Source organism: Camelus bactrianus, chromosome 17, assembly GCF_048773025.1.
Source record: "Camelus bactrianus isolate YW-2024 breed Bactrian camel chromosome 17, ASM4877302v1, whole genome shotgun sequence".
Lineage (NCBI taxonomy): Eukaryota > Metazoa > Chordata > Mammalia > Artiodactyla > Camelidae > Camelus > Camelus bactrianus.
In genome coordinates this window covers 48900220-48928151 of record NC_133555.1, presented here as the reverse complement: position 1 = coordinate 48928151, position 27932 = coordinate 48900220, and the positions used below count along the sequence as shown (strand labels likewise).

General features: G+C 35.7%; 1 protein-coding gene across 12 annotated transcripts in view; it reads right to left on the bottom strand.

Moving 5' to 3' along the window:
• Positions 1-22168: 22168 nt before the first annotated feature.
• NEK10 (NIMA related kinase 10) overlaps positions 22169-27932 on the bottom strand; it is a 180592-nt gene continuing 174828 nt past the window's right edge. For 11 of the 12 annotated variants that reach the window (XM_074345392.1, XM_074345393.1, XM_074345389.1 and 8 more), the window contains one exon: positions 25508-27122. Coding sequence is in view for 11 of the 12 variants with exons in the window: in XM_074345393.1 (XP_074201494.1) it covers positions 27074-27122 (49 nt within the window). In the remaining variant the exon portion in view is untranslated. Of the gene's footprint in view, positions 27123-27932 lie in introns of all 12 variants that reach the window. The other variant, XM_074345388.1, reaches the window with a different exon arrangement.

The window sequence follows — 27932 nt, the reverse complement described above, 5'->3', positions numbered from 1 at the left end:
CTATTATTATTTAAAACACAATCAACCAGATTTCATTTTCATTTCTTTTGGTTTTCATCTCCTGTTATTGATTATAAATAGGTTTCAAATATCGATTATGGATCTCTTTCCTTTTTTTTTTAAGGTTTTTAAAAAAGAGTCTCAACTCAAATGCTAGTCTGATTCAAATTGCACTTCTATAATTGATTATAAACTGTTTTCAAACGTTTTTTCTTCCCTTCTTATAAAATTCTCCTTCTCTCACTCTCACTTTAAGTTTTATTCCTACATAGGCATTAGATAGATAAATAAATAAACTACTTTGAGGCCCACAATAGATAACTGATACTCCATAAGCCACAGTGACACAGAGGTATGAACAAGGTGAAGCAGAGAAACCATTCCCAATTAAAAGAACAAGAGAAATCCCCTGAAACAATGATCAATGAAATAGACATTGATAGCCTACTAGATGAAAATTTCAAAAAAGGGGTGAACAATGTATTGAAGGAAGTAACAGAGATAGTGTTTAGATATATAAAATATGTCAAAAATGAAATTAAAACTATATAGAAGAGCCAAGTACAATTGGTAAACTCATTGGCTGAGATGAGAACAGATCTAAAGGCTGTGCAAAGCAGACAAGATAATGCAGAGGAACGAATCAGTAACCTAGAAGACAGGACAACAGAAAGCACCCATTCAGAACAACTGCAAGATTAACAAACAAAGAAATAACAAATGAAAGCAACATACAGGACATATGGGATAATATAAATTGTGCCAATCTTCGCATAATAGCGGTCCCAGAATGGAAGAAAGATCCAAGGGGATTGAAAAGGTTTTTGAAGAAATCATGTGTGAAAACTTCCCAAACTTAAAGAAGGAATCAGATATCCAAGTACAGGAGGCTCGGAGGGTCCCAAACAGGAAGAACCTAAACAGGCCCACACCAAGACATATCATAATCAAGATGGCCAGAGTCTAGGATAAAGAAATGATCCTAAAGGCATCAAGAGAAAAGCAAACGGTGAGTTACAAGGGAACCCCCATAAGGCTCTCAGCTGATTTCTGTACACAAACACTACAGGCCAGAAGGGAATGTCAAGATATATTCAAAGAACTGAATGAAAACAGATGCAGCCTAGAATACTTCATCCAGCAAGGCTATCCTTTAGGATAGAAGGAGAAATAAAATATTTCACAGACAAGAAAAAACTACAAGAGTTTAGCAACACTGAACCCATGCTAAAAGAAATATTGAAAGGGCTATTCTAAATAGAAAAGGAGCAGAATGCTACAGAAATGAGAAACTCACAAATGGAAAGGTGATAACTCATGAATTACAAATAAAACAAACACAAAATTGTAAAAGAAGACATCAAAATCATTAGAGGCTGGGAGAGGGAAGCAAGAAAATATAGAATATTTTCTTACTTTTTAAAAAAATATTTGTTTTTGGTAGGATGGGTTCGAGATAAATTAATGGGCTAACAGACTTACAGAAAAGGGTAACCACAAGTCAAAAACTTACAAGGGAGTAACAAAAACTAAATCAAATCCATGATAATACAAAGGAAAATTACCAAACCGCAAAAGAAAGAAGAAGGGAACAAAGAGGAAATACAAATACAACTGCAAGGATAAGTTCAAAATGGCAATAAACACACATCTATCATAAATTATTGTAAATGTTAATAGACTAAATGCTCCAGTCAAAAGACATAGAGTGGAAGACAGGATAATAAACAAGAACCTTCAATATGCTGCATACAAGAGACACACTGTAGGGAGAAGGACACATATAGATTGAGAGTGAAAGGATGGAAAAGAATAGTCCATGCAAATGGAAAAGCCAAAAAAACAGCTGTTGCAGTACTGATTTCAGACAAAATAGACTTTAAGACAAAGGCCATAAAGAAAGATAACGAAGGACATTTTACAATGATTAGAAGAGTAATACAAGATGAGTATATTACACTCATTAAAATATATGCAACCTATAAGGGAGTACCTAAATACATGAAACAATTACTAAAACAGATAAAGGGGGTTATTCTTGGGAATACAATCATAGTTGGAGATTATAACTCCGCATTAACATTACTAGGCGGATCGTCCAGACAGAAAATAAATAACTCAACAGAGAAACTAAATAATACAATAGGAAAGTTATATTTCTTGGATATTTCTAGAGCATTACACCCCCCAAAAATAGGATATGCATTGTTTACAAGTGTACATGGAACGTTTTCTAGGATTGATCATGTACTTGGGCACAAAAGAAACCTCAACAATTTTAAGAAGATAGAAATTATCTCAAGCAGCTTTACTGACCACATGGCCATGAAACTAGAAATCAACAACATAGAAACAAATGAGAACAAAAGGAAAGCATGGAGATTAAACAATATGCTATTAAAAAACCAATGGGTCAATGAGGAAATCAAGGCTGAAATTAAAAAATACCTTGAGACAAATGACAATGAAAGCACAACCACACAAAATTTATGGGACACAGCAATGGCAATGCTAAGAGGGAAGTTTATAGTGAAAGAAGTCTACCTCAAAAAAGGAAAGCCATCCCAAATAAACAATTTAACCCGCCAGCTAAAGGAACTAGAAAAAGAAGAAAAAAAGCCCCAAAAGACAGCAGAAGGAAGGAAATTATAAAGACCAGGGAGGAAATAAATAAAATAGAGACTAAAAATACATAGAAAAATCAATCAAACCAAAAGCTGGTTTTTTGAAAAAGCAAATAAAATCGACAAATGTCTAATCATAATCACAAAGAAGAAGGAAGAGAGAGCACAAATTACCAAAATAAGAAAGGAAAATGGAGAAATTACAACAATAAAATAGAAATACAGAATATCTTACCAGAATAATTTGAAAAACTATATGGAACCAAACTGTATAACCTAGAGGAGATGGACAGGTTTCTGGAAACATACTGTCCACCAAGACTGAATCAAGAAGAAACTGATGACTTGAACAAACCAATCACTACAAATGAAATCGAAATATCAATAAAAATCCTGCCTACAAATAAAAATCCAAGACCGGATGTCTTCACCGGGGAATTCTACCAAACATACAAAGAAGAATTCATACCAGTCCTGAAAGTCTTCCAGAACATTGAAAAGGAGAGAATACTCCCAAACTCACTCTATGAAGCCACCATCACCCTGATACCAAAACCAGAAAAACACACTACCCAAAAAGAGAATTATAGGCCAATATCACTGATGAACATAGATGCCAAAATCGTCACCAAAATATTTGTGAACAGAGTCTAACAACACATAAAAAATGTATATGTCATGATCAAGTGGGGTTCATCCCAGGGACACAAGGGTGGTTCAAGATACACAAGTCAATCAATGGAATACATCACATCAACAAGAGAAAGGACAAAAACCACATGATCACCTCAATAAATGCAGAAAAAGCATTTGATATAATTCAACACCCATTTATTATAAAAACTCACACCAAAGTGGGTACACAGGGAACATATCTCAACATCATAAAGGTTACACATAACAAACCTGCAGCCAGCCTAGTAGCCAATGGAGAAAAACTCAAAAGCTTCCCACTAAAATGCGGAACAAGACAAGGATGCCCACTATTATCACTCCTATTCAACATAGACTTGGAAGTCCTAGACACAGCAATCAGGCAAGAGAGCGAAATCAAAGGGATCCAAATTGGAAAAGAAGAGGTAAAAGTGTCACCATATGCTGATGACATGTTACTATATATAGAAAATACTTAAAAGTCCACACAAAATCTACTAGAACTGATCGAAGAGTTCAGCAAGGTAGCAGGTTACAAGATTAACGTTCAAAAATCAGTTGCATTTCTTTACACTAACAATGAATCAACAGAAAAAGAAAGTAAAGGAACAATCCCCTTTATAATAGCACCCAAAGTAATAAAATTCCTAGAAATAAATCTAAACAAGGAGGTGAAAGTATTATACACAGAAAACTATAAACAATTGATGAAAGAAATTAAAGAAGACTTTAAACAGTGGAGATATCCCATGCTCTCGGATTGGAAGAATCAATATTGTTAAAATGGTCACACTGCCGTAGGCGATCTAGAAATTTAATGCAATCCCTATCAAATTACCGAGGACATATTTCATAGAACTAGAACAAATCATACTAAAATATATATGGAACAATCAAAGACCTAGAATTGCCAAAGCATTACTAAAGAGAAAGAAAGAGGCTGGAGGGGTATCTCTCCCAGACTTCAGACGATGCTATAGAGCCATAGTCATCAAGACAGCATGGTATTGGTACAAAAACAGACATATAGACCAATGGAACAGAATAGAGAGCCCAGAAATGGACCCACAAACTTTTGGTCAACTAATCTTTGACAAAGGAGGCAAAAATATATAATGGAATAAAGACAGTCTCTTCAGCAAATGGTGATGAGAATACTGGACAGCAGCCCATAAAGCAATAAAGCAAGAACACTCTCTTACACCACACAGAAAAATCAACTGAAAATGGATCAAAGACTTAAACATAAGACAAGACATAATAAACCTCCTAGAAGAAAATATAGGCAAAACATTATCTGACATACATCTCAAAAATGTTCTCCTAGAACAGTCTACTCAAGCAATAGAAATAAAAGCAAGAATAACAAATGGGACCTAATGAAACTTACAAAGGTTCTTTACAGCAAAGGAAACCATAAGTAAAACAATAAGACAACCTATGGAATGGGAGAAAATTTTTGCCAATGAAACGAACAAAGGCTTGATCTCCAGAATATATAAGCAGCTCAGACAGCTTAATAAGAAAAAAATTAAAAACCCAGTACAAAAATGTGCAAAAGATCTAAAGAGGCAATTCTCCAAGGAAGAAACACAAATGATCAATAGGCACATGAAAAAATGCTCAATATCACTAATTATCAGAGAAATGCAAATCAAAACTACAATGAGGTATCATCTCACACCAGGCAGAATGGCCATCATGCAAAAATCCACAAATGACAAATGCTGGAGAGGCTGTGGAGAAAAGGGAACCCTCCTTCACTGCTGGTGGGAATGAAGTTTAGTGCAGCCACTGTGGGAAACAGTATGGAGATTCCTCAAAAGACTAAGAATAGACTTACCATATGACCCAGGAATCCCACTCCTGGGCATATATCTAGTAGGTAACCTACTTGAAAATGACACTTGCACCCCAATGTTCATAGTAGCAATATTTACTATAGCTAAGACATGGAAACAGCCTAAATATCCATCAATGGATGACTGGATAAAGAAGAACTGGTATATTTTTACAATGGAATACTTCTCAGCCATAAAAACAGACAACATAACGCTGTTTGCAGCAACGTGGATGGTCCTGGAGAATGTCATTCTAAGTGAAGTAAGCCAGAAAGAGAAAGAAAAATACCATATGACATCACTCATATGTGGAATCTAAAACAAACAAACAAAAAAAACAACAAAAGAGAAATACAAAACAGAATAGAGTCACAGACATAGAATAGAAAATTGTGATTGCCAAGGAGGCGGGCGTTGGGAAGACATAGACTGGGATTTTAAAATTGTAGAATAGATAAACAAGATTATACTTCATAGCACAGGGAAATATATACAAGATCTTATGGTAGGTTACAGAAGAAAAAATATAACAATGAATAAATATGTGTTCATGTATAGCTGAAAAATTGTGCTCTACACTGGAATATGACAGAACATTTTGAAATGATTATGAATCGATTCAAAAAGTTAAAAAAGAAATTATTTTTATATTTTTTGCCTTTATGCCAATCCAAGTATCCCAATAGGATTTATTTAAAAAGACTACATTTTCCCATGCCTGTGCAATGCCATCTTTGCCACAAAGGTAATATTCAGGAGCACATGGTGTATTTTTTTCTTTTCCTTTTTTCTTTAGTATTAGTTGTTATTTCTCTCTTTACATGGTGTATCTTTATATTGTGTTTTATTCCACTAGTGTATTTGTTCTTTCTTGCATGAAGATCATAATATTTTGATTATTGTAGTTTTATTATGAGACTTATTAAGCTAGCTGAAGTCCTGCTACCTTATTCTTTTCCAAGTGTGTCTTGAATAGTCTTCATTTTCTGAATATCCATAAACATAATGTAATTCACTTGACATATTCCCCTAAAACACTGGAATTGAATTACACATCAGTCTGTGGAGAATTGTCATATTACATTTGTTTTTCAATGCATGAACTTCATATGATTATCCATTTGTTCATCTATTCTTTAATTTCTCTTAGCAATATTTCATAATTTTCTATATACAAGTATTGCATTTTTTAACAGTTTTCTCTTGATATTTGGTATTTTTGATGCTTTTGAAATTAAATTGTTAAAATTATCTTTCTGCTTCTTGATGGTATATAGAAATAAAATTTATTGCATATGAAGACCTTCAATCAAGCAGCTTTAATAAAAATCTGATTTGTTAATTCTCATCATTTATCTTTAGTTTCTTTTTGAATTTTCTATATAACAATTGTGTCATCTGCAGATGTTAGTATAGTTTCTTGGTTTTAAATCTTACAATTTTTTTTACATACAGATATATATATGAATGCAGAATTTTCTCTGCATTATATAAGACCTCCAGTCTATCACTGAATTGTAACAACAGTGACAGTAAGCAATATTGTTGCCGATCAACAGTGGGAAAATATTCTCCAGTTCATCATTAAATGTAGTGTTTTTTGACATATGTAATTATAGCTTCTTCCAAGATATATCAAGAACCCGATCTACCCCCTGCTGACTTCCAGGTTATTGTGTTTATAAGTTATATATATATATATATACAACAAACTAATATATATATAATTTATGTAAATAAATATATATTATAAATTATATTAAGCCTATCACATATTGTTATTGCTTTATATATTTTTATTTATTTGGTGCTAGGCACAGATTTATTAATTTTGTTATTTCTACTGTGTTTCTGCTTCTCCTTCTTTTTATCCAGGATTTTCCCCTTTTTAAATAAATGTTTTCATTTTCTCTTTTTTTCCCAAGCAATATTTCGTATGCCATCATCATTATATCCTTTCAGTGCATCAAAGATGTGATACATGTGTGAAATTAGATACCAATTTAATTTTTTCTTCTTTGATGCAAACTTTTTTCTTTGTTTCTGCTTTGTATCCCTTCCTGATGATTTTCAGGTTGTTTCTTTGTCTTTTTTCCCCTTTATTTTTTATGATTTTATTATAAATAGTGTAGAAGGGTAATTCTTTCTGGTGTTGTTTTTCTTATGTTTGTAATCCAATGAGCTTATTGAGCCTGTGTAGTATTCATTTGTCAGTTTTAAAGGTCTTATATTTTTTTTTATTGAAGGACAGTCACTTACAATGTGTCAATTTCTGGTGTACAGCATGATGTCCCAGTCTTGCATATACATAAATATATTCACTTTAGTATTTTTTTTCCTTCGAGGGTTATTACAACATATTGAGCATAGTTCCCTGTGCTATACAAAAGAAACTTTTTAAAAAATTTATTTTTATATATAGTGGCTAACATCTGTAAATAACAAATGACCAAATTTATTCCCTCCATCACCCTTTCCCTACAACCAAAAATTTGTTTACTAAGTCGGAGAGTCTGTTTCTGTTTTGTAGATGAGCTAATGGTGTTTTCTTTTTTCCTGTTTTTTTTTTAATTCCACATATTTGTGTTATCATATGGTATTTTTCTTTCTCTTTCTGGCTTACTTCACTTAGAATGGCAATCTATAGGTGCATCTATGTTGCAGCAAATGGTATTATTTTATTCTTTTCTATGGCTGAGTAATATTCCATTGTATAAATATACCATGACTTCTTTATCCATTCTTCTGTTGATGGACATTTAGGTTGCTTCAATGTCTTAGCAATTGTATACAGGGCTACTATGAACATTAGGGTGCATGTATCTTTTTCCATTACAGTTACGTCCAGATATATTCCCAGAAGTAGGGTTGTTTTTAGTTTTCTGAGAAATCTCCATACTTTTTTCCATCATGGTGGAACCAAACTACATTCCTAACAGTAATGTGTGAGGGTTCTTTTTCTCCACATTCTCTCCAGCATTTATCATTTGTGGACTTTTGAATGATGGCTATTCTGACTGCTGTGAGGTGATACATCATTGTAGTTTTGATTTGCATTTTTCTGACAATTAGGAATATTGAACAATTTTCATACATCTATTGGCCATTCATATGTCTTCATACAGGAAAAGCTTGCTTAGGTCTTTTGACCATTTTTGGATTGAGTTGTATTTGGTTTTGTTATTAAAATATATGAACTGTTTTTTTTAAACATTTTTTATTGATTTATAATCAGTTTATAATGTTGTGTCAAATTCCAGTGTAGAGCACAATTTTTCACTTATACATGAAAATATAAATATTCATTGTCACATTTTTTCTTCTGTGAGCTACCATAAGATCTTGTATATATTTCCCTGTGCTATACAGCATAATCTTTTTTATCTATTCTACAATTTTGAAATCCCACCTATCCCTTCCAACCCTCCATTGCCTTGGCAACCACAAGTTTGCATTCTATGTCTATGAGTCTATTTCTGTTTTGTAGTTATGCTTTGTTTGTTATTATTTATTTATTTATTTATTTTTGGATCCCACATATGACCGACCTCATATGGTATATTTCTTTCTCTTTCTGGCTTACTTCACTTAGAATGACATTCTCCAGGATCATCCATGTTGCTGCAAATGGCATTTTGTTGTTGGTTTTTATGACGAAGTACTATTCATTGTATAAATGTACCAACTATCCTTTATCCAGTCATCTGTCGATGGACATTTAGGCTGTCTCCATGTCTTGGCTATCGTAAATAGTGCTGCTATGAATATTGGGGTGCAGGTGTCATCCTGAAGTAGGCTTCTTTCTGGATATATGTCCAGGAGTGAGATTCCTGGGTCATATGATAAGTCTATTCCTAGTCTTTTGAAGAATCTCCATAATATATTCCACAGTGGCTGCACCAAACTGCATTCCCACCAGCGGTGTAGGAGGGTTCCCCTTTCTCCACAGCTTCTCCAGCGTTTGTCATTTGTGGATTTTTGAATGATGGCCATTCTGACGTGTTAGTTGATACCTCATTATAGCTTTGATTTGCATTTGTCTGATAATTAGTGATATTGAGCATTTTTTCTTGTTCTTATCGATCATTGTATGTCTTCCTTGGAAAATTGCTTTAGATCTTTCACCTACTTTTGGTTTGGGCTGTTTCAATGTTTCTTATTAAGTCGTCTGAGCTGCTTATATATTCTGGCGATCAAGCCTTTTTCGGTTTCAGTTGCAAAAATTTTCCCCTATTCTGTAGGTTGTCTTTTTGTTTTACTTCTGGTTTCCTTTGCTGGAAAGAAGCTTGTAAGTTTCATTAGGTCCCCTTTTTTACTCTTGCTTTTATTTCTATTGCTTTAGTACACTGTTCTCAAGAACATTTTCAGATGTATGTCAGGTAATGTTTTGCCTATATTTTCTTCTACGAGGTTTATTTTACCTTGTTTTGTGTTAAGTCTTTCATCCATTTTGACTTGATTTTTGTGTATGGTATAAGGGAGTGTTCTAGTTTCAATGCTTTACATGCTGCTGTCCAGTATTCCGAACACCATTTGCTGAAGAGACTGTCTTTATTCCATTGTATATTCTTGCCTCCTTTGTCAAAGATTAGTTGACCAAAAGATTGTGGGTTCATTTCTGGGCTCTCTATTCTGTTCCATTGGTCTATAGGTCTGTTTTTGTGCCAATATCATGCTGTCTTGATGACTGTAGCTCTATAGTATCATCTGAAGTCTAGGAGAGTTATTCTTTCAGCCTCTTTCTTTCTCTTCATTAATGCTTTGGCATTTCTAGGTCTTTGATTGTTCCATTTAAATTTGATTATGATTTGTTCTAGTTCTGTGAAATATGTCTTCAGTAATTGGATAGGGATTGCATTACATCTGTAGATTGCCTTGGGTAGTGTGACCATTTTAACAATATTAATTCTTCCAATCCGAGAGCATGGGATATCTTTAAATTTTCTAAAGTCTACTGTGATTGCTTTCATCAATGGCTTATTGTTTTCTGTACAATTCTTTCACCTCCTTGTTTAGATTTATTCCAAGATAGTTTATTAATTTGGGTGCTATTTTAAAGAGGATTGTTTCTTTACTTTCTTTTTCTTTTGATTCATTAGTGTAAAGAAATACAACTGATTTTTGAACGTTATTCTTGTAACCTGCTACCTTGCTGGATTCTTTGAACAGCTCTAGTAGTTTTTGTATGCACCTATTATCGTTTTCTATATCTAGTAACAAGTCAGCAGCATATACTGATACTTTTACCACTTCTTTTCCAATCTGGATGCCTTTGATTTCCATCTGTTGCCTGATTGCTGTGGCTAAGACTTCCAAGAATATGATGAATAGGAGTGGTGATAGTGGGCACCCTTGTCTTGTCCCAGTGTTTAGTGGCAAGGTTTTGAGTTTTTCACCATAGAGTAGTATGCTAGCTGTAGTTATGCCATATATAGCTATTCTAAATGCTCCAGTCAAAAGACATAGAGTGGCAGAGTGGGTAATAAAGCAAGAGCCTACAATATGAAGCATACCTTGACCCACATTAGGGAGAAGGACACATATAGATTGAGAGAGAGAGGATGGAAAAGAATAGCCTATGCAAATGGAAAAGCCAAAAAGGCAGTTGTAGCAGTACTGATTTCAGACAAAATAGACTTTAAAACAAAGGCCATAAAGAAAGATAAAGAAAGACATTTTATAATGATTAGAAGAGTAATACAAGGTGAGGATATTACAATTGTTAATATATATGTGCCCAATATAGGAGCACCTAAAAACATAAAACAATTACTAAAACAGATAAAGGGGGATATTGATGGAAATACAATCATTTTTGGAGATTTTAACACCGTATTAACATCACTAAGCAGATCTTCCAGACTGCAAATAAATAAGCCAAAACAGAAATTAAATAATACAACAGAAATATTAGATGTGGTGGATATTTTCAGAGCATTACACTCCCCAAAATAGGATATGCATTCTTTTCAAGTTTACATGGAACATTTTCTAGGATTGATCATGTAATTGGGCACAAAAGAAACCTCAAAAATTTAAAGAATATAGAAATTATCTCAAGCATCTTTACTGACCACAAGGCCATGAGGCTAGATATCAACAACAGAGAAACAAAGGAGAACAAAAGGAAAGCATGGAGATTAAACAATATGCTATTAAAAAACCAAAGGGTCAATGAGGAATTCAAAGCTGAAATAAAGAAATACCTTGAGACAAATGACAATGACAGCACAACCACACAAAATTTATGGGACACAGCAAAGGCAGTGCTAAGAGGGAAGCTTATATTGATACAAGCCTTCCTCATAAAAGAACAATCTCAAATAAACAATTTAACCACCAGCTGAAAGAACTAGAAAAAGAAGAACAAAAAGACCCAAAAGGCAGCAGAAGGAAGGAAATTATAAAGATCAGGGAGGAAATAAATCAAATAGAGATTAAAAAACAGAAAAATCAAACCAAAAGCTGGTTTTTTGAAACAATAAATAAAATTGAAAAACTTCTGAGCAAACTCAAAAAGAAGAAAGAAGAGAGAGCACAAATTACCAAAATAAGAAAGGAAAATGGAGAAATTACAACCAATAAAATAGAAATATAAAAAATCATATGAAAATATTATGAAAAACTCTATGGAACCATAGTGGATAACCTAGATGAGATAGACAATTTCTGGAAACATACTGTCCACCAAGACTGAATCAAGAAGAGACTGACCACTTGAACAAAGTGATCACTATAAATGAAATTGAAATAGGAATAAAAAACCTCCCTAAAAATAAAAGTCCAGGACCGGATGGCTTCACCAGGGAATTCTACCAAATACAAAGAAGAATTCATACCAGTACTTCTTAAATTCTTCCAGAAGATTGAAAAGGAGTGAATACTCCCAAACGCATTCTATGAGGCCACCATCACCCTGATACCAAAACCAGGAATAGACACTACCCAAAAAGAGAATTATAGGCCAATATCACTGATGAACATAGATGCCAAAATCCTCACCAAAATATTTGCAAATAGAATCCAACAGCACATAGAAAAGATTATACATCATGACCAAGTGAGGTTCATCCCAGGGAAATAAGGTTGGTACAACATACACAAATCAAGCAATGTAATACATCACAGCAACAAGAGAAAGGACAAAAACCTCATGATCATCTCAATAGATGCAGAAAAATCATTTGATAAAATTCAACACTCATTTATGATAAAAACCCTCACCAAAGTGGATATGGAGGGAACATATCTCAACATAATAAAAGCTATACACAAATTATTCATTTACTAACAACTGAAAAGATAGATAAATGAATGGAACAGAAAATGCCCAAACATGCAAATATATGTAAGATTTTAGAACTTTTTACTGATGACATTTCATATAAGAAGGAAAACATAAATTATTCATAAACTGTGGAGAATTAATCTATTTAGAGAAAAGTAGCTAAATTTTTATCTCACAAAAATAAGTTTCAGATGGAGTATAGATTGTAAATTTGAAATTTACAAAGTGAGAAAAGTACCAGAGTAAAACACAAATTCCTATTTTTACATTTCATTATGCTCACCAAGACATTCTTAAGAATGTCTTCAAAAAAAAAAGAATCCTGGAGGTTGAATAACAACATAAAAAATCAAAACCATCTGTAGATCAGAATATAAAATTAGCAAAATAAAAGACGTGATTTTAAAACATTTCCAATGGATTTGTATCAAACAAAAGAAATCTTCATTTTTACTGAGAACTCTTGAAATCAACAAGCAAAAAACAAAAAATCCCCTCTAATTTGAAATTGGGCAAAGTGCCTTTTTTCATATCTATAAAAGACCAATGGACACAGGGGAAAATATTTAGCATCTCTGGTCAGAAAAGGAATTTAAGTTAAAAGAGAAATGAAATACCATTTTCCTTCACAAAATTTGTGAAGATGAAGAGCAGTGGTACATACACTGCTCTGTACTGAACTGTTTGGAAACACAGCACACTCATGAGAGATTGTTTTTTAAAGATACCTAGTGACAGGAAGAGAGAGAAGCAAGATGGCAGAATAGAATGATACTTGTAGCTCACCCTTTCCCACAAATACAACAAAAGTCACATCTATGTACCTACTCAGGCAACGAGAGCACCTGCTGAACTCCCACAGAACGGCGACTTCTTCGAAAGACAAAGACAACAAAAATCTGGTAGGAGGAAAGGGAAAAAGAAAGAAGAAAAAGGAAAAAAGTGTGGGACCAGTCCCGCAGGGAGGGAGCAGCAAAAGAGGAATAGCGCTCTTTCACTGGGTCTCCCCCTCTCCAATGGAGAGGCCAACTGGATGGAGAGGGAGCCTCTGAAGCTCAGATCTGCCCTGAGCACCCCTTGACTGACAGAACTAAGTTAAACGGGCACAAAGGGTCCCCGTGACACACAGCCCCAGACACGAGCCTGCAGCTGGGTTGGGACAGGCCACCCAAGTTGGCAGAGGACTGGGGCAGCTGCACTGAGGCAGCCCTGGGGGACGGCAGGGTGCTGCACACCGTGGATGGGAGGGGATATGGAGCAGAACAACCTCAGTCCTTCATAAATTGTGAAAAAAGCAAAGCAACATGGCTGGTGTGCCCTGGGGGGAGGGGCAATGTAGACTTTGTCTCCTCAGACCTGTGGTGCCATTACTGGCATTTCCCACAAGAAGAGAGTCGAGGTGCGGCCACAGCCTCCATTTCCTTCTGTGCGCAGCGCCTGGTTGTGGTGGGGCCGAGACCTGAATCCACACCTGGGACTCTGCAACCTCCTGGGGGAACTGAGACTTGTTTACATTCCAAGGTAGATAGGATCTTTCTGCCTTGGTACCTCAGAGAACTTCCATTGCCAAGACCAACAAGGAGCTGAGATTTGGCCCAGAGCAGGGGCAGGGCTGTTCTGTAGTCTTCCCCAAGCCTGCCTTTGGAGTGCTGACCTGAGGCAGAGCAGGCAGCAGCACAGAGCAGCGGAGCAACTGGCGTCGGCAGAGGGCAGTGCTGGGAGGGAGAACAATCTGCCCACTTGCCTTGCCTTAGTGAATTGTCTGACTGTGGCGGCATCAGGAGGGGGAGTGATCTGCCCACCCACCGGGTAATAGCTCAGCACCTGACCCAGTGTTGGGAGGGGGTGCAATCGGCTAGCTGACAGTCTCTTGGAGTAGCACACACAAGGGTGCCAATGGAGAAACTCTGGAAACAGGAAGCTGAATTCTCAAAACAGGGCAAAGACACTAAGACCTCTTGATAAAATCATTAAGAGCACACAATCTCCAGGAGAACTAGATAACTGATACTTCTTAAGCCACAGTGCCATAGAGATATGAGCAATATGAAAAGCAGAGGAACTACCCCCCATTAAAAGATCAAGAGAAATCCCCTGAAAGCACGATCAAGGAAATAGATATTGATGGCCTACTAGATCAAGATTTCAAAACATAAGGGATCAAAGTACTGAAGGAACTAAAAGAAATAGTGTTTACAGATATAAAATATGTCAAAAATGAAATAGAAGCTATAAAGAAGAGCCAAGTAGAATTGGTAAACCAATTTACTGAGATGAGAGCTGACCTAAAGGCTGTGCAAAGCAGACTAGGTAATGCAGAGGAATGAATATGTGAACTAGAAGACAGGACAACCGAAAGCACCCAATCAGAACAGCTACAAGATAAAAAAAAATAAAAACAAATGAAAATAGCATAAGGGATCTATGGGATAATATAAAGCATGCCAGTCTTCACATAATAGGTGTTCCAGAAATGGAAGAAAGGACAAAGGGGTTTGAAAAGGTATTTGAAATAATCGTGACTGAAAAATTCCCAAACCTATAGAAGGAATCAGATATCCAAGTACAGGAGGCTCAGAGGGTCCCAAACAGGAAGAAACCAAACAGGCCCACACCAAGATATACCATAATCAAGATGACCAGAGTCAAAGATAAAGAAATGACCCTAAAGGCAGTAAGAAAAAAACAAGGAGTGTGTTACAAGGGAACCCCCATAAGGCTCTCAGCTGATTTCTCTACACAAACACTACAGGTCAGAAGGGAGTGGCAAGATATATTCAAAGTCCAGAATGAAAAATTGATGCAGCCTAGAATACTCTATCCAGCAAGGCTATCCTATAGAATAGAAGGAGAGATAAAGAACTTCACAGACAAGCAAGAACTAAAAGAGTTTAGCAACACTAAACCCATGCTAAAAGGAATGTTGAAAGGTCTACTCTAAACAAAAAAGAAGCCAGATGCTACAAAAATGGGAAATTCATAAATGGAAAGGTGATAACTACCATGATTTACAAATAGAATAAACACAAAATTGTAAAAGAAGACATCTAAATCATTAAGAGTGGGAGAGGGAAGCAAGGAAAGCCACTGTAGAAAACAGTGTGGAGATTCCTCAAAAGACTAGGAATAGACTTAACATATGACCCAGGAATCCCACTCCTGGGCATATGTCCAGAAGGAAGCCTACTTCAAAATTACATCTGCACCCCAATATTCATAGCAGCACTATTTACAATAGCCAAGACATGGAAACAGTCTAAATGTCCATCAACAGATGACTGGATAAAGAAGAAGTGAAATATTTATACAATGGAATTTATTCAACCACAAAAACCGACAACATCACGCCATTTGTAGCAACATGGATGTTCCTGGAGAGTGTCATTCTAGGTGAAGTAAGCCAGAAAGAGAAAGATACCATATGAGATCACTTACATGTGGAATCTAAAAATAAATAAATAAATAACAGTGACAAACTCATACACATAGAATACAAACTTGTGGTTGTCAAAGGGGCAGGGGTGGGAAGGGACAGACTGGGAGTTTGAAATTTGTAGATACTGACAGGCATATGCAGAATAGGTAAACAAGATTATACTTTGTAGCACAGGGAAATGTATACAAGATCTTTTGCTAGCTAACAGTGAAAAAAATGTGACAATGAATATATGTATGTTGATATATAACTTGAAAATTGTGCTCTACATTGGAATTTGACACAATATTGTAAAATGACTATTACTCAATTAAAAAAAGTTTAAAAAATAAAGATACATAGTGACAGTGCAGAAGAATACTTGTTAATTATTTATCAATTTATCAACAAGATGGTCGGTTGCCATTAGTTAAAGGATTATCAGCATAAATATTCAAATAGCTCAACTCGGGGCTCAACAAATTCCAATAAAAGCCCCAAAAATGCTTCACATGGAGCCCTGGCACATTGTACAGTCTGAAGTGTGTGAGGGCACGTTTAAATTAGTAGACCTCTAGCAAGCAAAGAATTCTAGAAGTTGGCTTTACAAGTTGTAGGAGATACAAAGATGGAATCGACAGAGTTTTGATCTTGAAAGTGCTCATAATAGAATGGACTTGTCCCTGGGTAATTTCTGTATCTTTTCAAGTGTAATTTTCAAAAAAATCTTAATTATTTGTTAATTACTTATCACTTTTTAAATCATCTTTTTTTCCACTTAACAGATGACTATCAAGTAGGTACGAAGCACCATTCTGATGTTACAGAATGCAAACATTTAAAAACACAGTCCCTGCCCTCCAGGAGCTTGTTACTGTCAGCATCATTTTTATGATTTTATTGATCCTGTGTTTCCTACGTCCCAGAGCCCAACTAGGACTTTGCTAGTGTCTTTATGTATTTTTACTGGCATTTTATATTTGCCCGATACTTTAAGTTCATAGAGAGGAAATTAGTTTTTTAAAAGTGGGTAGGATTTCAGGTCAGCATGCAGAATGAGTACAAGTCTCCAAGGGAAGGAGGCAGAAGGACAGTGTTTGGTAGGAGGAACATCTTTCAGGAATACATTTGACAGAAAGAACAGCAGTGCAAAGGATGATGTGGGAGCAAACTTTGCAGGATTGATGAGTTTAAGTTTGTTGGGGCGAAAATGATGCTGTAGGAGTGGTTGGGAATGAGGTGAATATGTAGCTCAGGCACACTCCGGAAAGCACTTTTAGTTCTATAGAGAAGAGCAGGCCTCCCGTAGACCAAGGGAAATTTATCAGGATGCTCTAAGCTGTAAAGAATAATAGGAGACCTAAGGGACAGTGGCTAAAACAAGAGGAAGCAGGATTGTCTAGATGGTTCAGTGATGCCATCAGGATCCCAGATGTTGTCCATCCTTCAGCTGTGAGGCTGCCGGTGTTTGATGTCTCCTTTCCCTTGTCTGCTGAGTAGCAGCAGCCTCAAGCATCATATTCGCCCATAACAATATCCAAAGGCTGGAAGGGCTGATTTTCTCTACCTGTTTTCCTTTGAAACAGGAAAAAAACCGAGAAGCTTACAGTAGACTTCCCCCAATATTTTATTGGCTGGGTTACATCACATGCTCACTTTTAAACCAGCCACTGGTAAAGGAAAGGTAGTACCTGAGATTACCTTAGAATAATCATTTCTCTTTTTGGAACTGGGGAGAGGTCACCCTCTTTGTATATTGGGACAAAAAATATCTAAGTTAATTTGTGATTGTCCAGCAAGAAGGAAGAAAAAGGAATGGCTGACGGGTTGGGAGCCAGCGGGGATTCACTGGAGAATTTTGAGAAGAGTAAGAAGATTCGATTTGAGTATTTGGACTCTCTGGTTATGACATAAAGCAGGGACCCACAAGCGTTTCCTGTAAAGGGTCAGAGAGTCCATATTTGCGGCCACGTGGTGTCTCTCTGATCTACTCAGCACTGCCACTGCAGTGTGAAAGCATCTGTAGATGGTATGTGAGTGAACAGTGATGTCTGTGTTCAGATAACCCTAGGTCTACAGAACCAAATGGCAGGGTGGCTTTGTCCCATGGGCTGTGGCTTGCTGACCCCTCATATAAAGGATGGCAGGCCAGAAATATCGTGCTATTTAAGTGTGACAGTGTCAGTTTATGATATTGATTCTACCAATGATATCATTTGTTTTTGTCAGTCTCATAGAGTTTGGTTAGGACTATGGTCCTTGTAAATAGTCATTCACATTAAGGAATCAAATTTTGGGAAATAACATTTTTTTCGCATTTGATAAATATAAAGGAAGGGAAGTGGTTCTTATGCATTAATTGCCTACCAGTAGTATACTCAATATTCACTCTATGGTAGTCTCCAGGTGTGGTCCCAAAGGAATGCTTTTGAACAAAGCATCGGTCTTACACATTTAATATTCTGCATTTTTCTATTACTGATTTAAAATGTATTTTAATTTTTTTTCTTTAATTGTGAATGAGAATTCTAAAGATGACTCCTTAAGCAGGTAGAATTTTACAGAATATTTAAAATTGTGTGTTGACTAAGGGAACACAGAGGAAAGAAACTTAATATTTGTTGTCTGTACTGCTCTGGGTTAGACACTGTGTTATGTGCTTCACATCTGTTCCTCATACAGTCGTCACAACAGCTGTGCAAAGCAGCTGTGTGGTTACAGCTGACTTTTCATTCATTAGGCACCTGTAGTTCAGGAGAGGTTGACTAACTGACCCGTGGTTCCATGGGTCACAAGTAGCTGACCTGTGACTTGAACGTCAGACAGCCTGGCTCCCAAATCTGCTTTCTTCTCCCTCAGCATAGATTTTTGTTAGTTTAAAGAACTGAACTCACTCATTTCTGTTGTGTATCTTTCCCTAAAATTAAATTCCTAACCCTTTGTTAATGATTCGTGGCCTTCATCAGATGATCAAGACTCAGATTTTGATACCAAGTTAAAGTGCTCTCTTGTGAAATTAATTTTTCTGCTCTGAATTTTGTTTTGTGTAGTATTTACTATTAAAATTGAGCAGTGGTCTACCTATCATAGTTTTATGTTTGTATTATAAAGTTGGTCAGAGTAAAATGTTTTTTAAAAACATAACTAGTTGATTTTTTTTTTTTTTTTTTTTTTTTGGTAAATACTGAAGATGGGATCTGATGACAAAATGGACTAGAAAACATACAGTGCAGGAAAATTGTACTGGGAAAAGATCTCCCACAATGGAAGAACTGGAATTGTTGTCGAGAAGGATTCTTACTCTGCCTTTTAAACCACACTGACGTGACATTTACAATACTCATGCCTAAATGAAATCTTTAGTAGATACATTACTTATTGGAATAATCATGAAGTCTTCCTGGGGCCTTTCAGATCCAAACCTGTATAGCATATACCATCCATATTTATTTTCTTGGAAACTTTTTATTTTGGTATCATAGAATTTTTAGGAGAAAGGTTTTTATCTCTATGTCTATCTTTGGTTCTGCATTAAGACTAAAATAATAGTTGAAATTGTACAAGCTTCAAAATTAAAATACTCTTTCTCTAAATCCATATTATAAAGAGATTCCTTTGTCTTTTCTAAATCATTCCATTAAGAGTATATTCAAAACTTTTCAGCTACTTGAAGAATATGTTTCCCCTAAAATAATAACCAGTTCTCAAAGCAGAGGCTTTTTTAAGAACCATATGATAAAAAAGAGAACTTCAAAATTTTTTCGCATTATAGTTTTAAAAAATGTCCTTAAAGTCCTTGTGTCACATTCTAAAATTTAACATTTCAGACATTTTGTAGTATATTTATTGAAACAGTCATTTTATAGCCCCTGCATCAGTATAAACTGCTGGAGATTAGGGAACATCATTGTGCATTTCCTGAAGCATTCAGAATAATAAGGTCTTAAATGTATAAAGAATTTTAGTGTTTTTTGAATGTGAATAAATGAAGAGACAAATGGAATTCTGTATCATGTTACAGGTAATACAATGTGCATACTCTGTCATAATGAAATCAATTTGATTTCTAAAAGTAATACTTACATTTCTATTCCCTTGGTCTGGGATGTGTAAGTTTAGTTGTTAAGAGGAAGTATGTCATAAATACCAAAGAAATGAATAATAACTATATGGTAAGTAGAAAAAGGTTACAGTATGTTTTTCAGTATCCACCAGTTGTGAGCTCAGAATTTTAGATTAAAACAGTTTAACTTTCTTTTTAGCCCCATTTCACTTGCCATTAAATGTAGCTCTTCAAGCCATACATTCTCCTTACATTTCTGATCACCAGTTCTTTCTCTAGGTGGAAAGTTAATGTTTTTAGGAAGATTTCAAATCTATTTCTCTCTGTCTAGTAATAATTTACAGCATTTATGTAGTGATAGATGACTCTGTTCAACTGAATGACTCACAGTGAGAAAATGACACTTCATTATAGTGGTATTAATAAACAAATAGTTGTAGGGTAATACAAATCAGTATCGTTATGGACATACTAGGAACAAAAGCCTGTTTTATATATATATATGTGTGTGTGTGTGTGTTTTGATATTTTTACAAAATTTGCTGAAGAACAATATATATACTTACCTATACAATTTGTATATATTTTATATAGAGTAAAAATACAAAACAGAGGCTTTCGTTCCTATTGTATACCTATCAACACTGATATATCAATGATCTATTATATATAAATGCTGAATTATGTGTATTTCTCCATATAATTTTTCACTCATGTTTTCTTTTTTTTCTTAAGTTTGTATTGGACTAGGCACGTCTCATTTTCTTCTCTTCTTCCTCCTCCTCCCCGACTTACTTTACTTTAATTTTTAATGCTTTACCCCTAACCTAATTTTTCCTTGCAGAAAACACTTCTTCCGTGTCTTTTCTTTCAGTCTATCTCGTTCTGTCTCTGTTGTGACTGTATTTGGTTATGGCTTTGTGTTTACTATACGTGTGGTTTTCATTCATGAGTCATTGCCCCTCAGATTTAATCTTGTATTTTTATTCCTCTTTCTTCAAAGGAGCTGACTTTAAACAATCATTTGTCTTTAGCTTTTTGACCCTAGGATTAGAAGTAACTTACACTGTTTGCTGTCCTAACCCATACAAATAAGATACTGTTAAAAACTAAACTCTCGTATTTTCCCCCGTGAGAGATACTATAAATCATGCAGACACATTTGGAGGGTGGGAAGGGACAGAATGGGAGTTTGAAATTTGTTGATACTGACAGGTATATATAGAATAGACAAATAAGATTATACTGTACAGGACAGGGAAATATATAAAAGATCTTGTGGTAGCTCATGGTGAAAACGAATATGAAAGTGAATGTATGTATGTTCATGTATGACTGAAAAATTGTGGAATGTGACACAACATTTTAAACTGACTATAACTCAATAAAATTTTTAAAAGCATAACAATTACGTTAAATGTATTAATCTTAGCTTTTGCAATAGACTGTAAACTTCCAGGGGTAAGATTTTTTCTAGATCATTTTGCTCAAGAAAGTCATCTAATGGATCCCACAGTATCTGTTTAACAATCAATGAGGGGGAAGGGAAGTAAGATTTGGGGACTCCTGATGTCATCTCTCATAATCCTCATCCAGAAGATGATGTAGGTTGGTAAACGTCAGAACCAGGTTTGGAATCCACGCCTGAATGAATCCAAAGCGTGTGCTCTTTGTGATAGATCATATAGTAATGGGGAATGTTCTAATTATTTTATTCAGTTTCATACTTGTTATTCTTAAAGCTGTTATTTACTTCTTCTCTAAAATATCCTGAAGCCAAGCTTTACAAATTGAATTTACGGCTGTCAGCAGTCCGGAAAAAAAAAAATTACTGGAAGATGACCTTCCTGTGCTATTCCGTGATTTGAAATTACAGGTATTTCCATCTACCCTACCTTGTTTTCGCTATAGTAGAAGGAAAAGATGACATTATGAGACCAGGAATTAGAACCTTTTCTGAGGACAATTCTGATAGTGAAAATGAAGATGTGGTTGGAAACTTTCCCAAACTGTCCATCAAATTTCCAGGCTTTTATCGTCCTGCTGGACCATCACTGGAGCACGGAGCCTAGTATGAGACAGAGCGCATGCTCAGCATGCACGAGATCCTGGGTTCAATCCCCCGTACCTCCACTGAAGGAAAGAAATCTAGTATAAATTATCTGAAGTATGTAGATCCAACTATGATACCCATTTATTAAAGTGCTTTTCTTTGCCACCTGTTTTCATAAATATCCCAACCATGACCAAGCTTTTCTTCGAGAATGCTTCAACCCTCTGAAATTCTTTTGTGCCACTTTATTTTGTTGAAATAGTCATGAATGGAGATAGACTTAATGTGCGTTTAAAACTTACAGTGGTAAATGTACTCATTAATGTATCTGTGACTACATTTTATAGATATGATGTCAGCATTGAAATTAGGAGAAGAGGAAGATACAGAATCTTTTTGAGATTCTGAGGTACTGTCTATCATCATCATCATCATCATCATCATCATCATATTTTAAAATACAAGCATCGAGTGATGTTCGAACATAAATAGAGGGGTGCTTGGACTTCAGTTTCTCACCTTTGCATTTGCCTATCAGAATTTTCTTCTTATATTTTAATCTATAATTAATAAAATCATTCTGTGCTAACTATCATGCTGCCATAGCCCTTCTGGACACAAGGTATCCCTGAACCAACTCCATTTCCTTCAAAATTCACGAAATAACCACAGAGGACATGGAGGGCAAAGAAAGCTAAATTTTTGCCATTTTTCAGAACCCTGACTCACCTGGTGCTAGAATTGCAGAACTAAATCACGGGATAAGAATATTTTATAAGAGATCTTCTCAGTCTGGCTTAACAGTGCTAAGGTCTTAAAGCATTAGTTCCTATTGATCTGTTATTTCTAGCCCAAATCTCTCTCTACTTGTCTTTTGGAAACAACTTTTGTTTTTCATCACATGTTTGGAAAACCTTCAGTTAAGTTTTCATTTGGGAGCTCACCAGATCAATTCCAAGCATTTGTTGAGACTTGCTGATTACCTGTCAAGATGACAGTGATTTTCTATAAACCTCCCATCTATGTTTAGAAGAAACTTCCAAATGTTATTTAAAGAGTCACATATTTGCTATAATGTATTTTTGCTACCTCTAAATGCACTTCCTGAGTACAGTGCAAAGTTTTATACTACAAAATGAAAAAAAAGGAAGCTTATCACATTTAGAGGAATAAAATTCAGTTTTCAATTAAGAATAGAGTTCATTTACTTTTAGCATAAAGCAATAAATTATAAATACTTGTATATTACTAGTTAATTGCTGTATATATATATATATATAATTCTAGCATTCCTCATGTAGTAAGACTGCTGCTATGACTTCAGGACATGTGATCTTCATTTTTCAAAACAACTATTGCCCAGAGTCCCAGAGGGCACATACATTTGCAATATCCAACAGTCACCATGTCAAAGTCATAAAATCTTTCCTGTCCCTCTTGCAAATTTCAAAACATCATCACAGCAGGATTGTAAACACCCATATCAGTCATATTTACAACATGGTATTTAAATGTAATGACACACATAAGAATTTCTTTATCACAAATTTGTTTCCCTGAGACGTTTGTGTCTTCCTGTTATTATGGAAAAGAGCATTCAAGGGTGAACACATCGTTAGCAGCAGTTTCAACTGAAAAAGACGACCTATCCAAAACTATGTAAATTTCCATCAAAGGATAGAATCCAAACAATATCATAGGGATACATGTAAATTCCACGTATTAAGCCATTTAGTTGTTGTACATAGAGAGCTTCACATTTGGATGGAATTTCACCCAGATGATCCAGGTTGACACACAGAAGCCTTGCGCTTCCCTGGCCTGGGAGCCCTTCAGCGCTGCATCTCCCTTACACTGAGAAGCTGTTTCAGCCCTGATGCCCCTGCTTTGCCTCCCAGGCTGATTTCTGTGCTCATGAATACAAACCATCAACAAAGGAAAAGGCAAACAATAAAGGTAGCTGTAAAAAGGGGTTCCTGTCTTCAGACAGAAGTTGAAGCCATTTCTAAAGGAATCCAGCACATCTGAACTGCACCGCTCCTCACCATTTCAAACAAAGGAGAGAAGTAGCAATAAATATATTCTGCAATTCAGCAAATCAAGCAGAAGGATGTGGATTCTATGCGTATGAACACTGATAGAAGTGACTAAGCAGTATTGTTGACTTTGCACATCTTAAATATGAGTGATTAACTGACGACATCGCTGGAATTTCATGTAATCAACAGGTCCTATGTCTGTTTCCAAACATCAAAATTCACAGTATTTAACAAGTCATAGATGGAAGCTCTAGGAAGACCTTAGCTCCAGTTCAGTTCTATCACTGGGTAAACTTGATAAGTGTTTCTTAATTAAGTTGTGCTTTAGAATGTCAAAACAGAGGGGCACATGTTACACAGCACCGCAGAGATGTCCACACTGAAATCAGCAGCCTTTCCCGGGGAGGTTTCTGAAATCTGTCCGTGAGTTCTGGGTCCTGTGTTCATCTTACTATTCCCTGAAGATCTCTAATGAAATATCACACATCTGGAAGGAAACAAGGTTAGCAAACAATAAGCACACATACCTGTTCCATCACTTCCCTGAGAATGAAATCTTTTCCTTTTAAAAAGCAAATTACAAATTCTAATACACACATTCAGATGGAGCTGGTGGATCCAAACATAATTAACATAATTAACTGAAGTCTGTTTTGTATCAAAAATGACCTGAGATGACTGAGTCATATTCTGTCGTCCCATACAAATATTCAGTGACTGAGAATTAGATGAATTCATAGGAAATTTCATCACACAAGAAGTGATTTAAAAAGCATACAAAAGAAAATTTAAATGCAATCAAGAAAAGACAAAAAAAAAAAAAAAACTGAGTGTAAGGAACAACTTCTTTGCACTGAGACAGCTCAGACAGTGAGAACAAAATGATCCTTCTGGTTTCACTGTGACGGGAGGGCTCCGTGCTGAAAGTTCGGAAGTGAGCGCTTTTGAAAAGTTAACATGACTGTTGGGATGTGAGTCCAGGCACAAAATGCTTCCCTTCCCAGTGCACAGTCTTCTCTTAAAAGCCGGCTCTTACACTGGGAGAGTGCTGATTCACTGACTGGCAGTTTACTTTTATTTTGGCCGATTTGGTAGTTTAATAAATAGTATTTTGGTCAAAGAATGCATCTGTCAGCTTAGAGTTGATGGGCCTAAAGTTGCTGTTGATAAAGACAATCATTTGCTTATTTCTGTTAGTTCTTACAAACTTCTAGCATAATAAATACCATTTGTATGGTCTAAAAGAGTTAGAAATATTTTGCTCCCTTTTTGGTCAATAGGATTAACTGTATACATTTAAAAATACCTTCAAATAAATAACTTCTCTTTTCTTACCAAGGTGTGACCTCTGAATACTATTCTTTTCTACACCATTTGAGATGGTTCAAGCTTTTCACCCTATAGCTTGGTTTATTCCTAGGTACTGGCTTCTGTCACAATGAAAATGTGTGACCCTAGGCCTGTGTACATGTAAAGATGTGCCCATTCCACACATGAAAAAGAGATAAAAAATAACTCTGCAGGTTCAAATGAAGCCAGAATAGAAACCAAATTTTTCCTGGCTGAAATCAACAGCATCGCAGCCTTATGATTTCACATGTAAATTTTACACGAATGAATTTGAATGAAGGCCCAAACTGAAATTTTCATTGCTATATTCTCATCTGTTGCTTTAAATTACAGTGTATTTGTAATAATTAATTTGGCTTAAAGACAAGGATTCATTGGCAGTTTTCAAAGGCATTAGTCCAAGGGAATTTGGATATATAATTTAGGTATTAAACATACTCACTGTAAAAATACTATGAATTCACACTGAGACTTTTCCATCCTGTACAAAATGATGTGTTTCAAGCACTGTACATATAGTGAACTAAATTCTATTTGATAATACTAAAATAATACTACTTGATCATCATACATCAATGTAAATATAGAATTTAGTGAGAAGTAAATAAAAAGCATAAATAATTTCAGCTTTCAGGTGACTTACATACAATTAAAATGTTAAGTAGCTGTAAGTACAGTCTGATTTCACAATAATTTCTTGATATTACACCAGTTATAAGAAGCCAATTAGATTTTAGCCAAACAAGAATCTAGAGAAATTTCATCATAAATTGTCCCTACACAGGAATGGGCACTGTTTTGGCATCCTGAGTTCTCTTTTCTAGAGACGTCTCAATGAATAAAGAAGAAATTTATATTTTTATTATATAACTTATTTTCATTTCAAGTTCTTAAACAATAAAAATTTAAAACCAACGTAGGCAATGTTAGTTACAAGGGACTCAGAATAAAGAATATCTCATCTCTTTCATAGACTATGACTCTTGAAAGTGCTCTAAAAACACTATGAGTTTGATTAGCAGCAAAGCATTAGCCTAATGGAAACCTCCCTCCTCCCCTTACATATGTATGTACGTATACACATACTATAGGTCAGTATCTTCTATCGGTCCAAATTAAATCCGACAATTATTCTCAGAGGCTGTGCAAGGTTGCAAATACTGTCTACGCTGTCTTAGGGCTCAAGACCACTAGCACCTGAGTGGTTGAGAGAAAACCAATCCTTTCATTAAAGCAAACAAAAAACTACAAAATCAATCATATAGTCTGAATTCCTTTTAAGAGCAGAAAAATTGAGGGCTCAGTGAATCACCCAATATATTCACTCTTCTGGGTCCTATAATTTTATCTAAAACTATTTTTTATATGTGGAAGGCTAGATGCCTTTACATAAATAGTTTCAGCAATTCTAAAAACATAAAATATTCCTTTGAAAAATAGGACAAGTTTTTTTTTTGTTTTGGTTTGAACTTGGAGAACAGTTCGGCGAGGAGTGGGTTTCCTTCTCACAGGTGAAATCTGCAGCATCTTCTCCCAGGGGCACGCTGACAGCTCCGTCATCCTGCATCTAACACACCCCCGGGATGAACCTCCAGGAAGCGGCCCTGCTGGCCCCGAGGCAGGCTGGTCTTCTCTCTTCCACACTCCTCTAGCAGCTCCCCACCCCTGGGCATCTTGCAGCAGTGCCTTAAGTCCAGAACTTGAACTTGACTGGGAAAACCACATCCATTTCAAAATGCAGCATTTTCATCTTTTGGTTGGGTGATTCTTGGTGCCCCAGGGATAGGAGTGATACCTGGAAGAGTCAGAAGTGGAAAGAGTTAGCTACAGCCTCAAATGTTTTTGTTCACACATTCAATTTCAAAAGCAGTAGCTCAGGTATATAAGCAAACAAATCACATGGAATCAAAATGTGATTCTTAACAGGACAGAATGGGGAGATTGTCAGAAAGCTGCCTTTTGCTGAAGTCCACTGCTAACACTCTCTTTCTCAAACTATAAACTCAGTGGGAACTAATAACCTTTTAGAGTGGAAAAATCACCTCTCCAAAGTAGCCTGTATCTTAAAAGCCTATTGCACATGTTCAACATTTAACTGGAAGGAAAAGCAATGCAAGCTGATTTAGTGTACTTTTTAAAAAATCTCAACACGTATTTCATTGTCACAAAATAAAATGTTAATGCGTACCCCTAAGTATACAAGGATGATATGCTGGTCATCTCTTCACTTACAAAACGCTTTTACTCTCACAAACAACGCTGATCAAATTCAGGCGTGCCAGGCTGTAACCTTCTGGTAAGGAAGCGAACTGTTATGTGTGTAACAGATGTAATTAATGAGACAAGCCTGCAAATGATCAGGAGTATAGCCCTCCTGGTGCTGGCCCAGCTTGTTTGAACCTTGTTTCATCTTCTTACACAGCTGTCTTCAGCTCAACTCAGTACTATCCCCTCTTCCCAAAGTCCTCATTCTGGCTAGGGTCCCTCACAGCTGTTTCTGTTTCTGCTACCATTTTCTTTAACTAATGCAGCATTTTGTGCCTGAGACATTCTCCCTCCTGACTGCCCAAGCCATCTTACCCATTATTTAAACATTTCTCGGTAA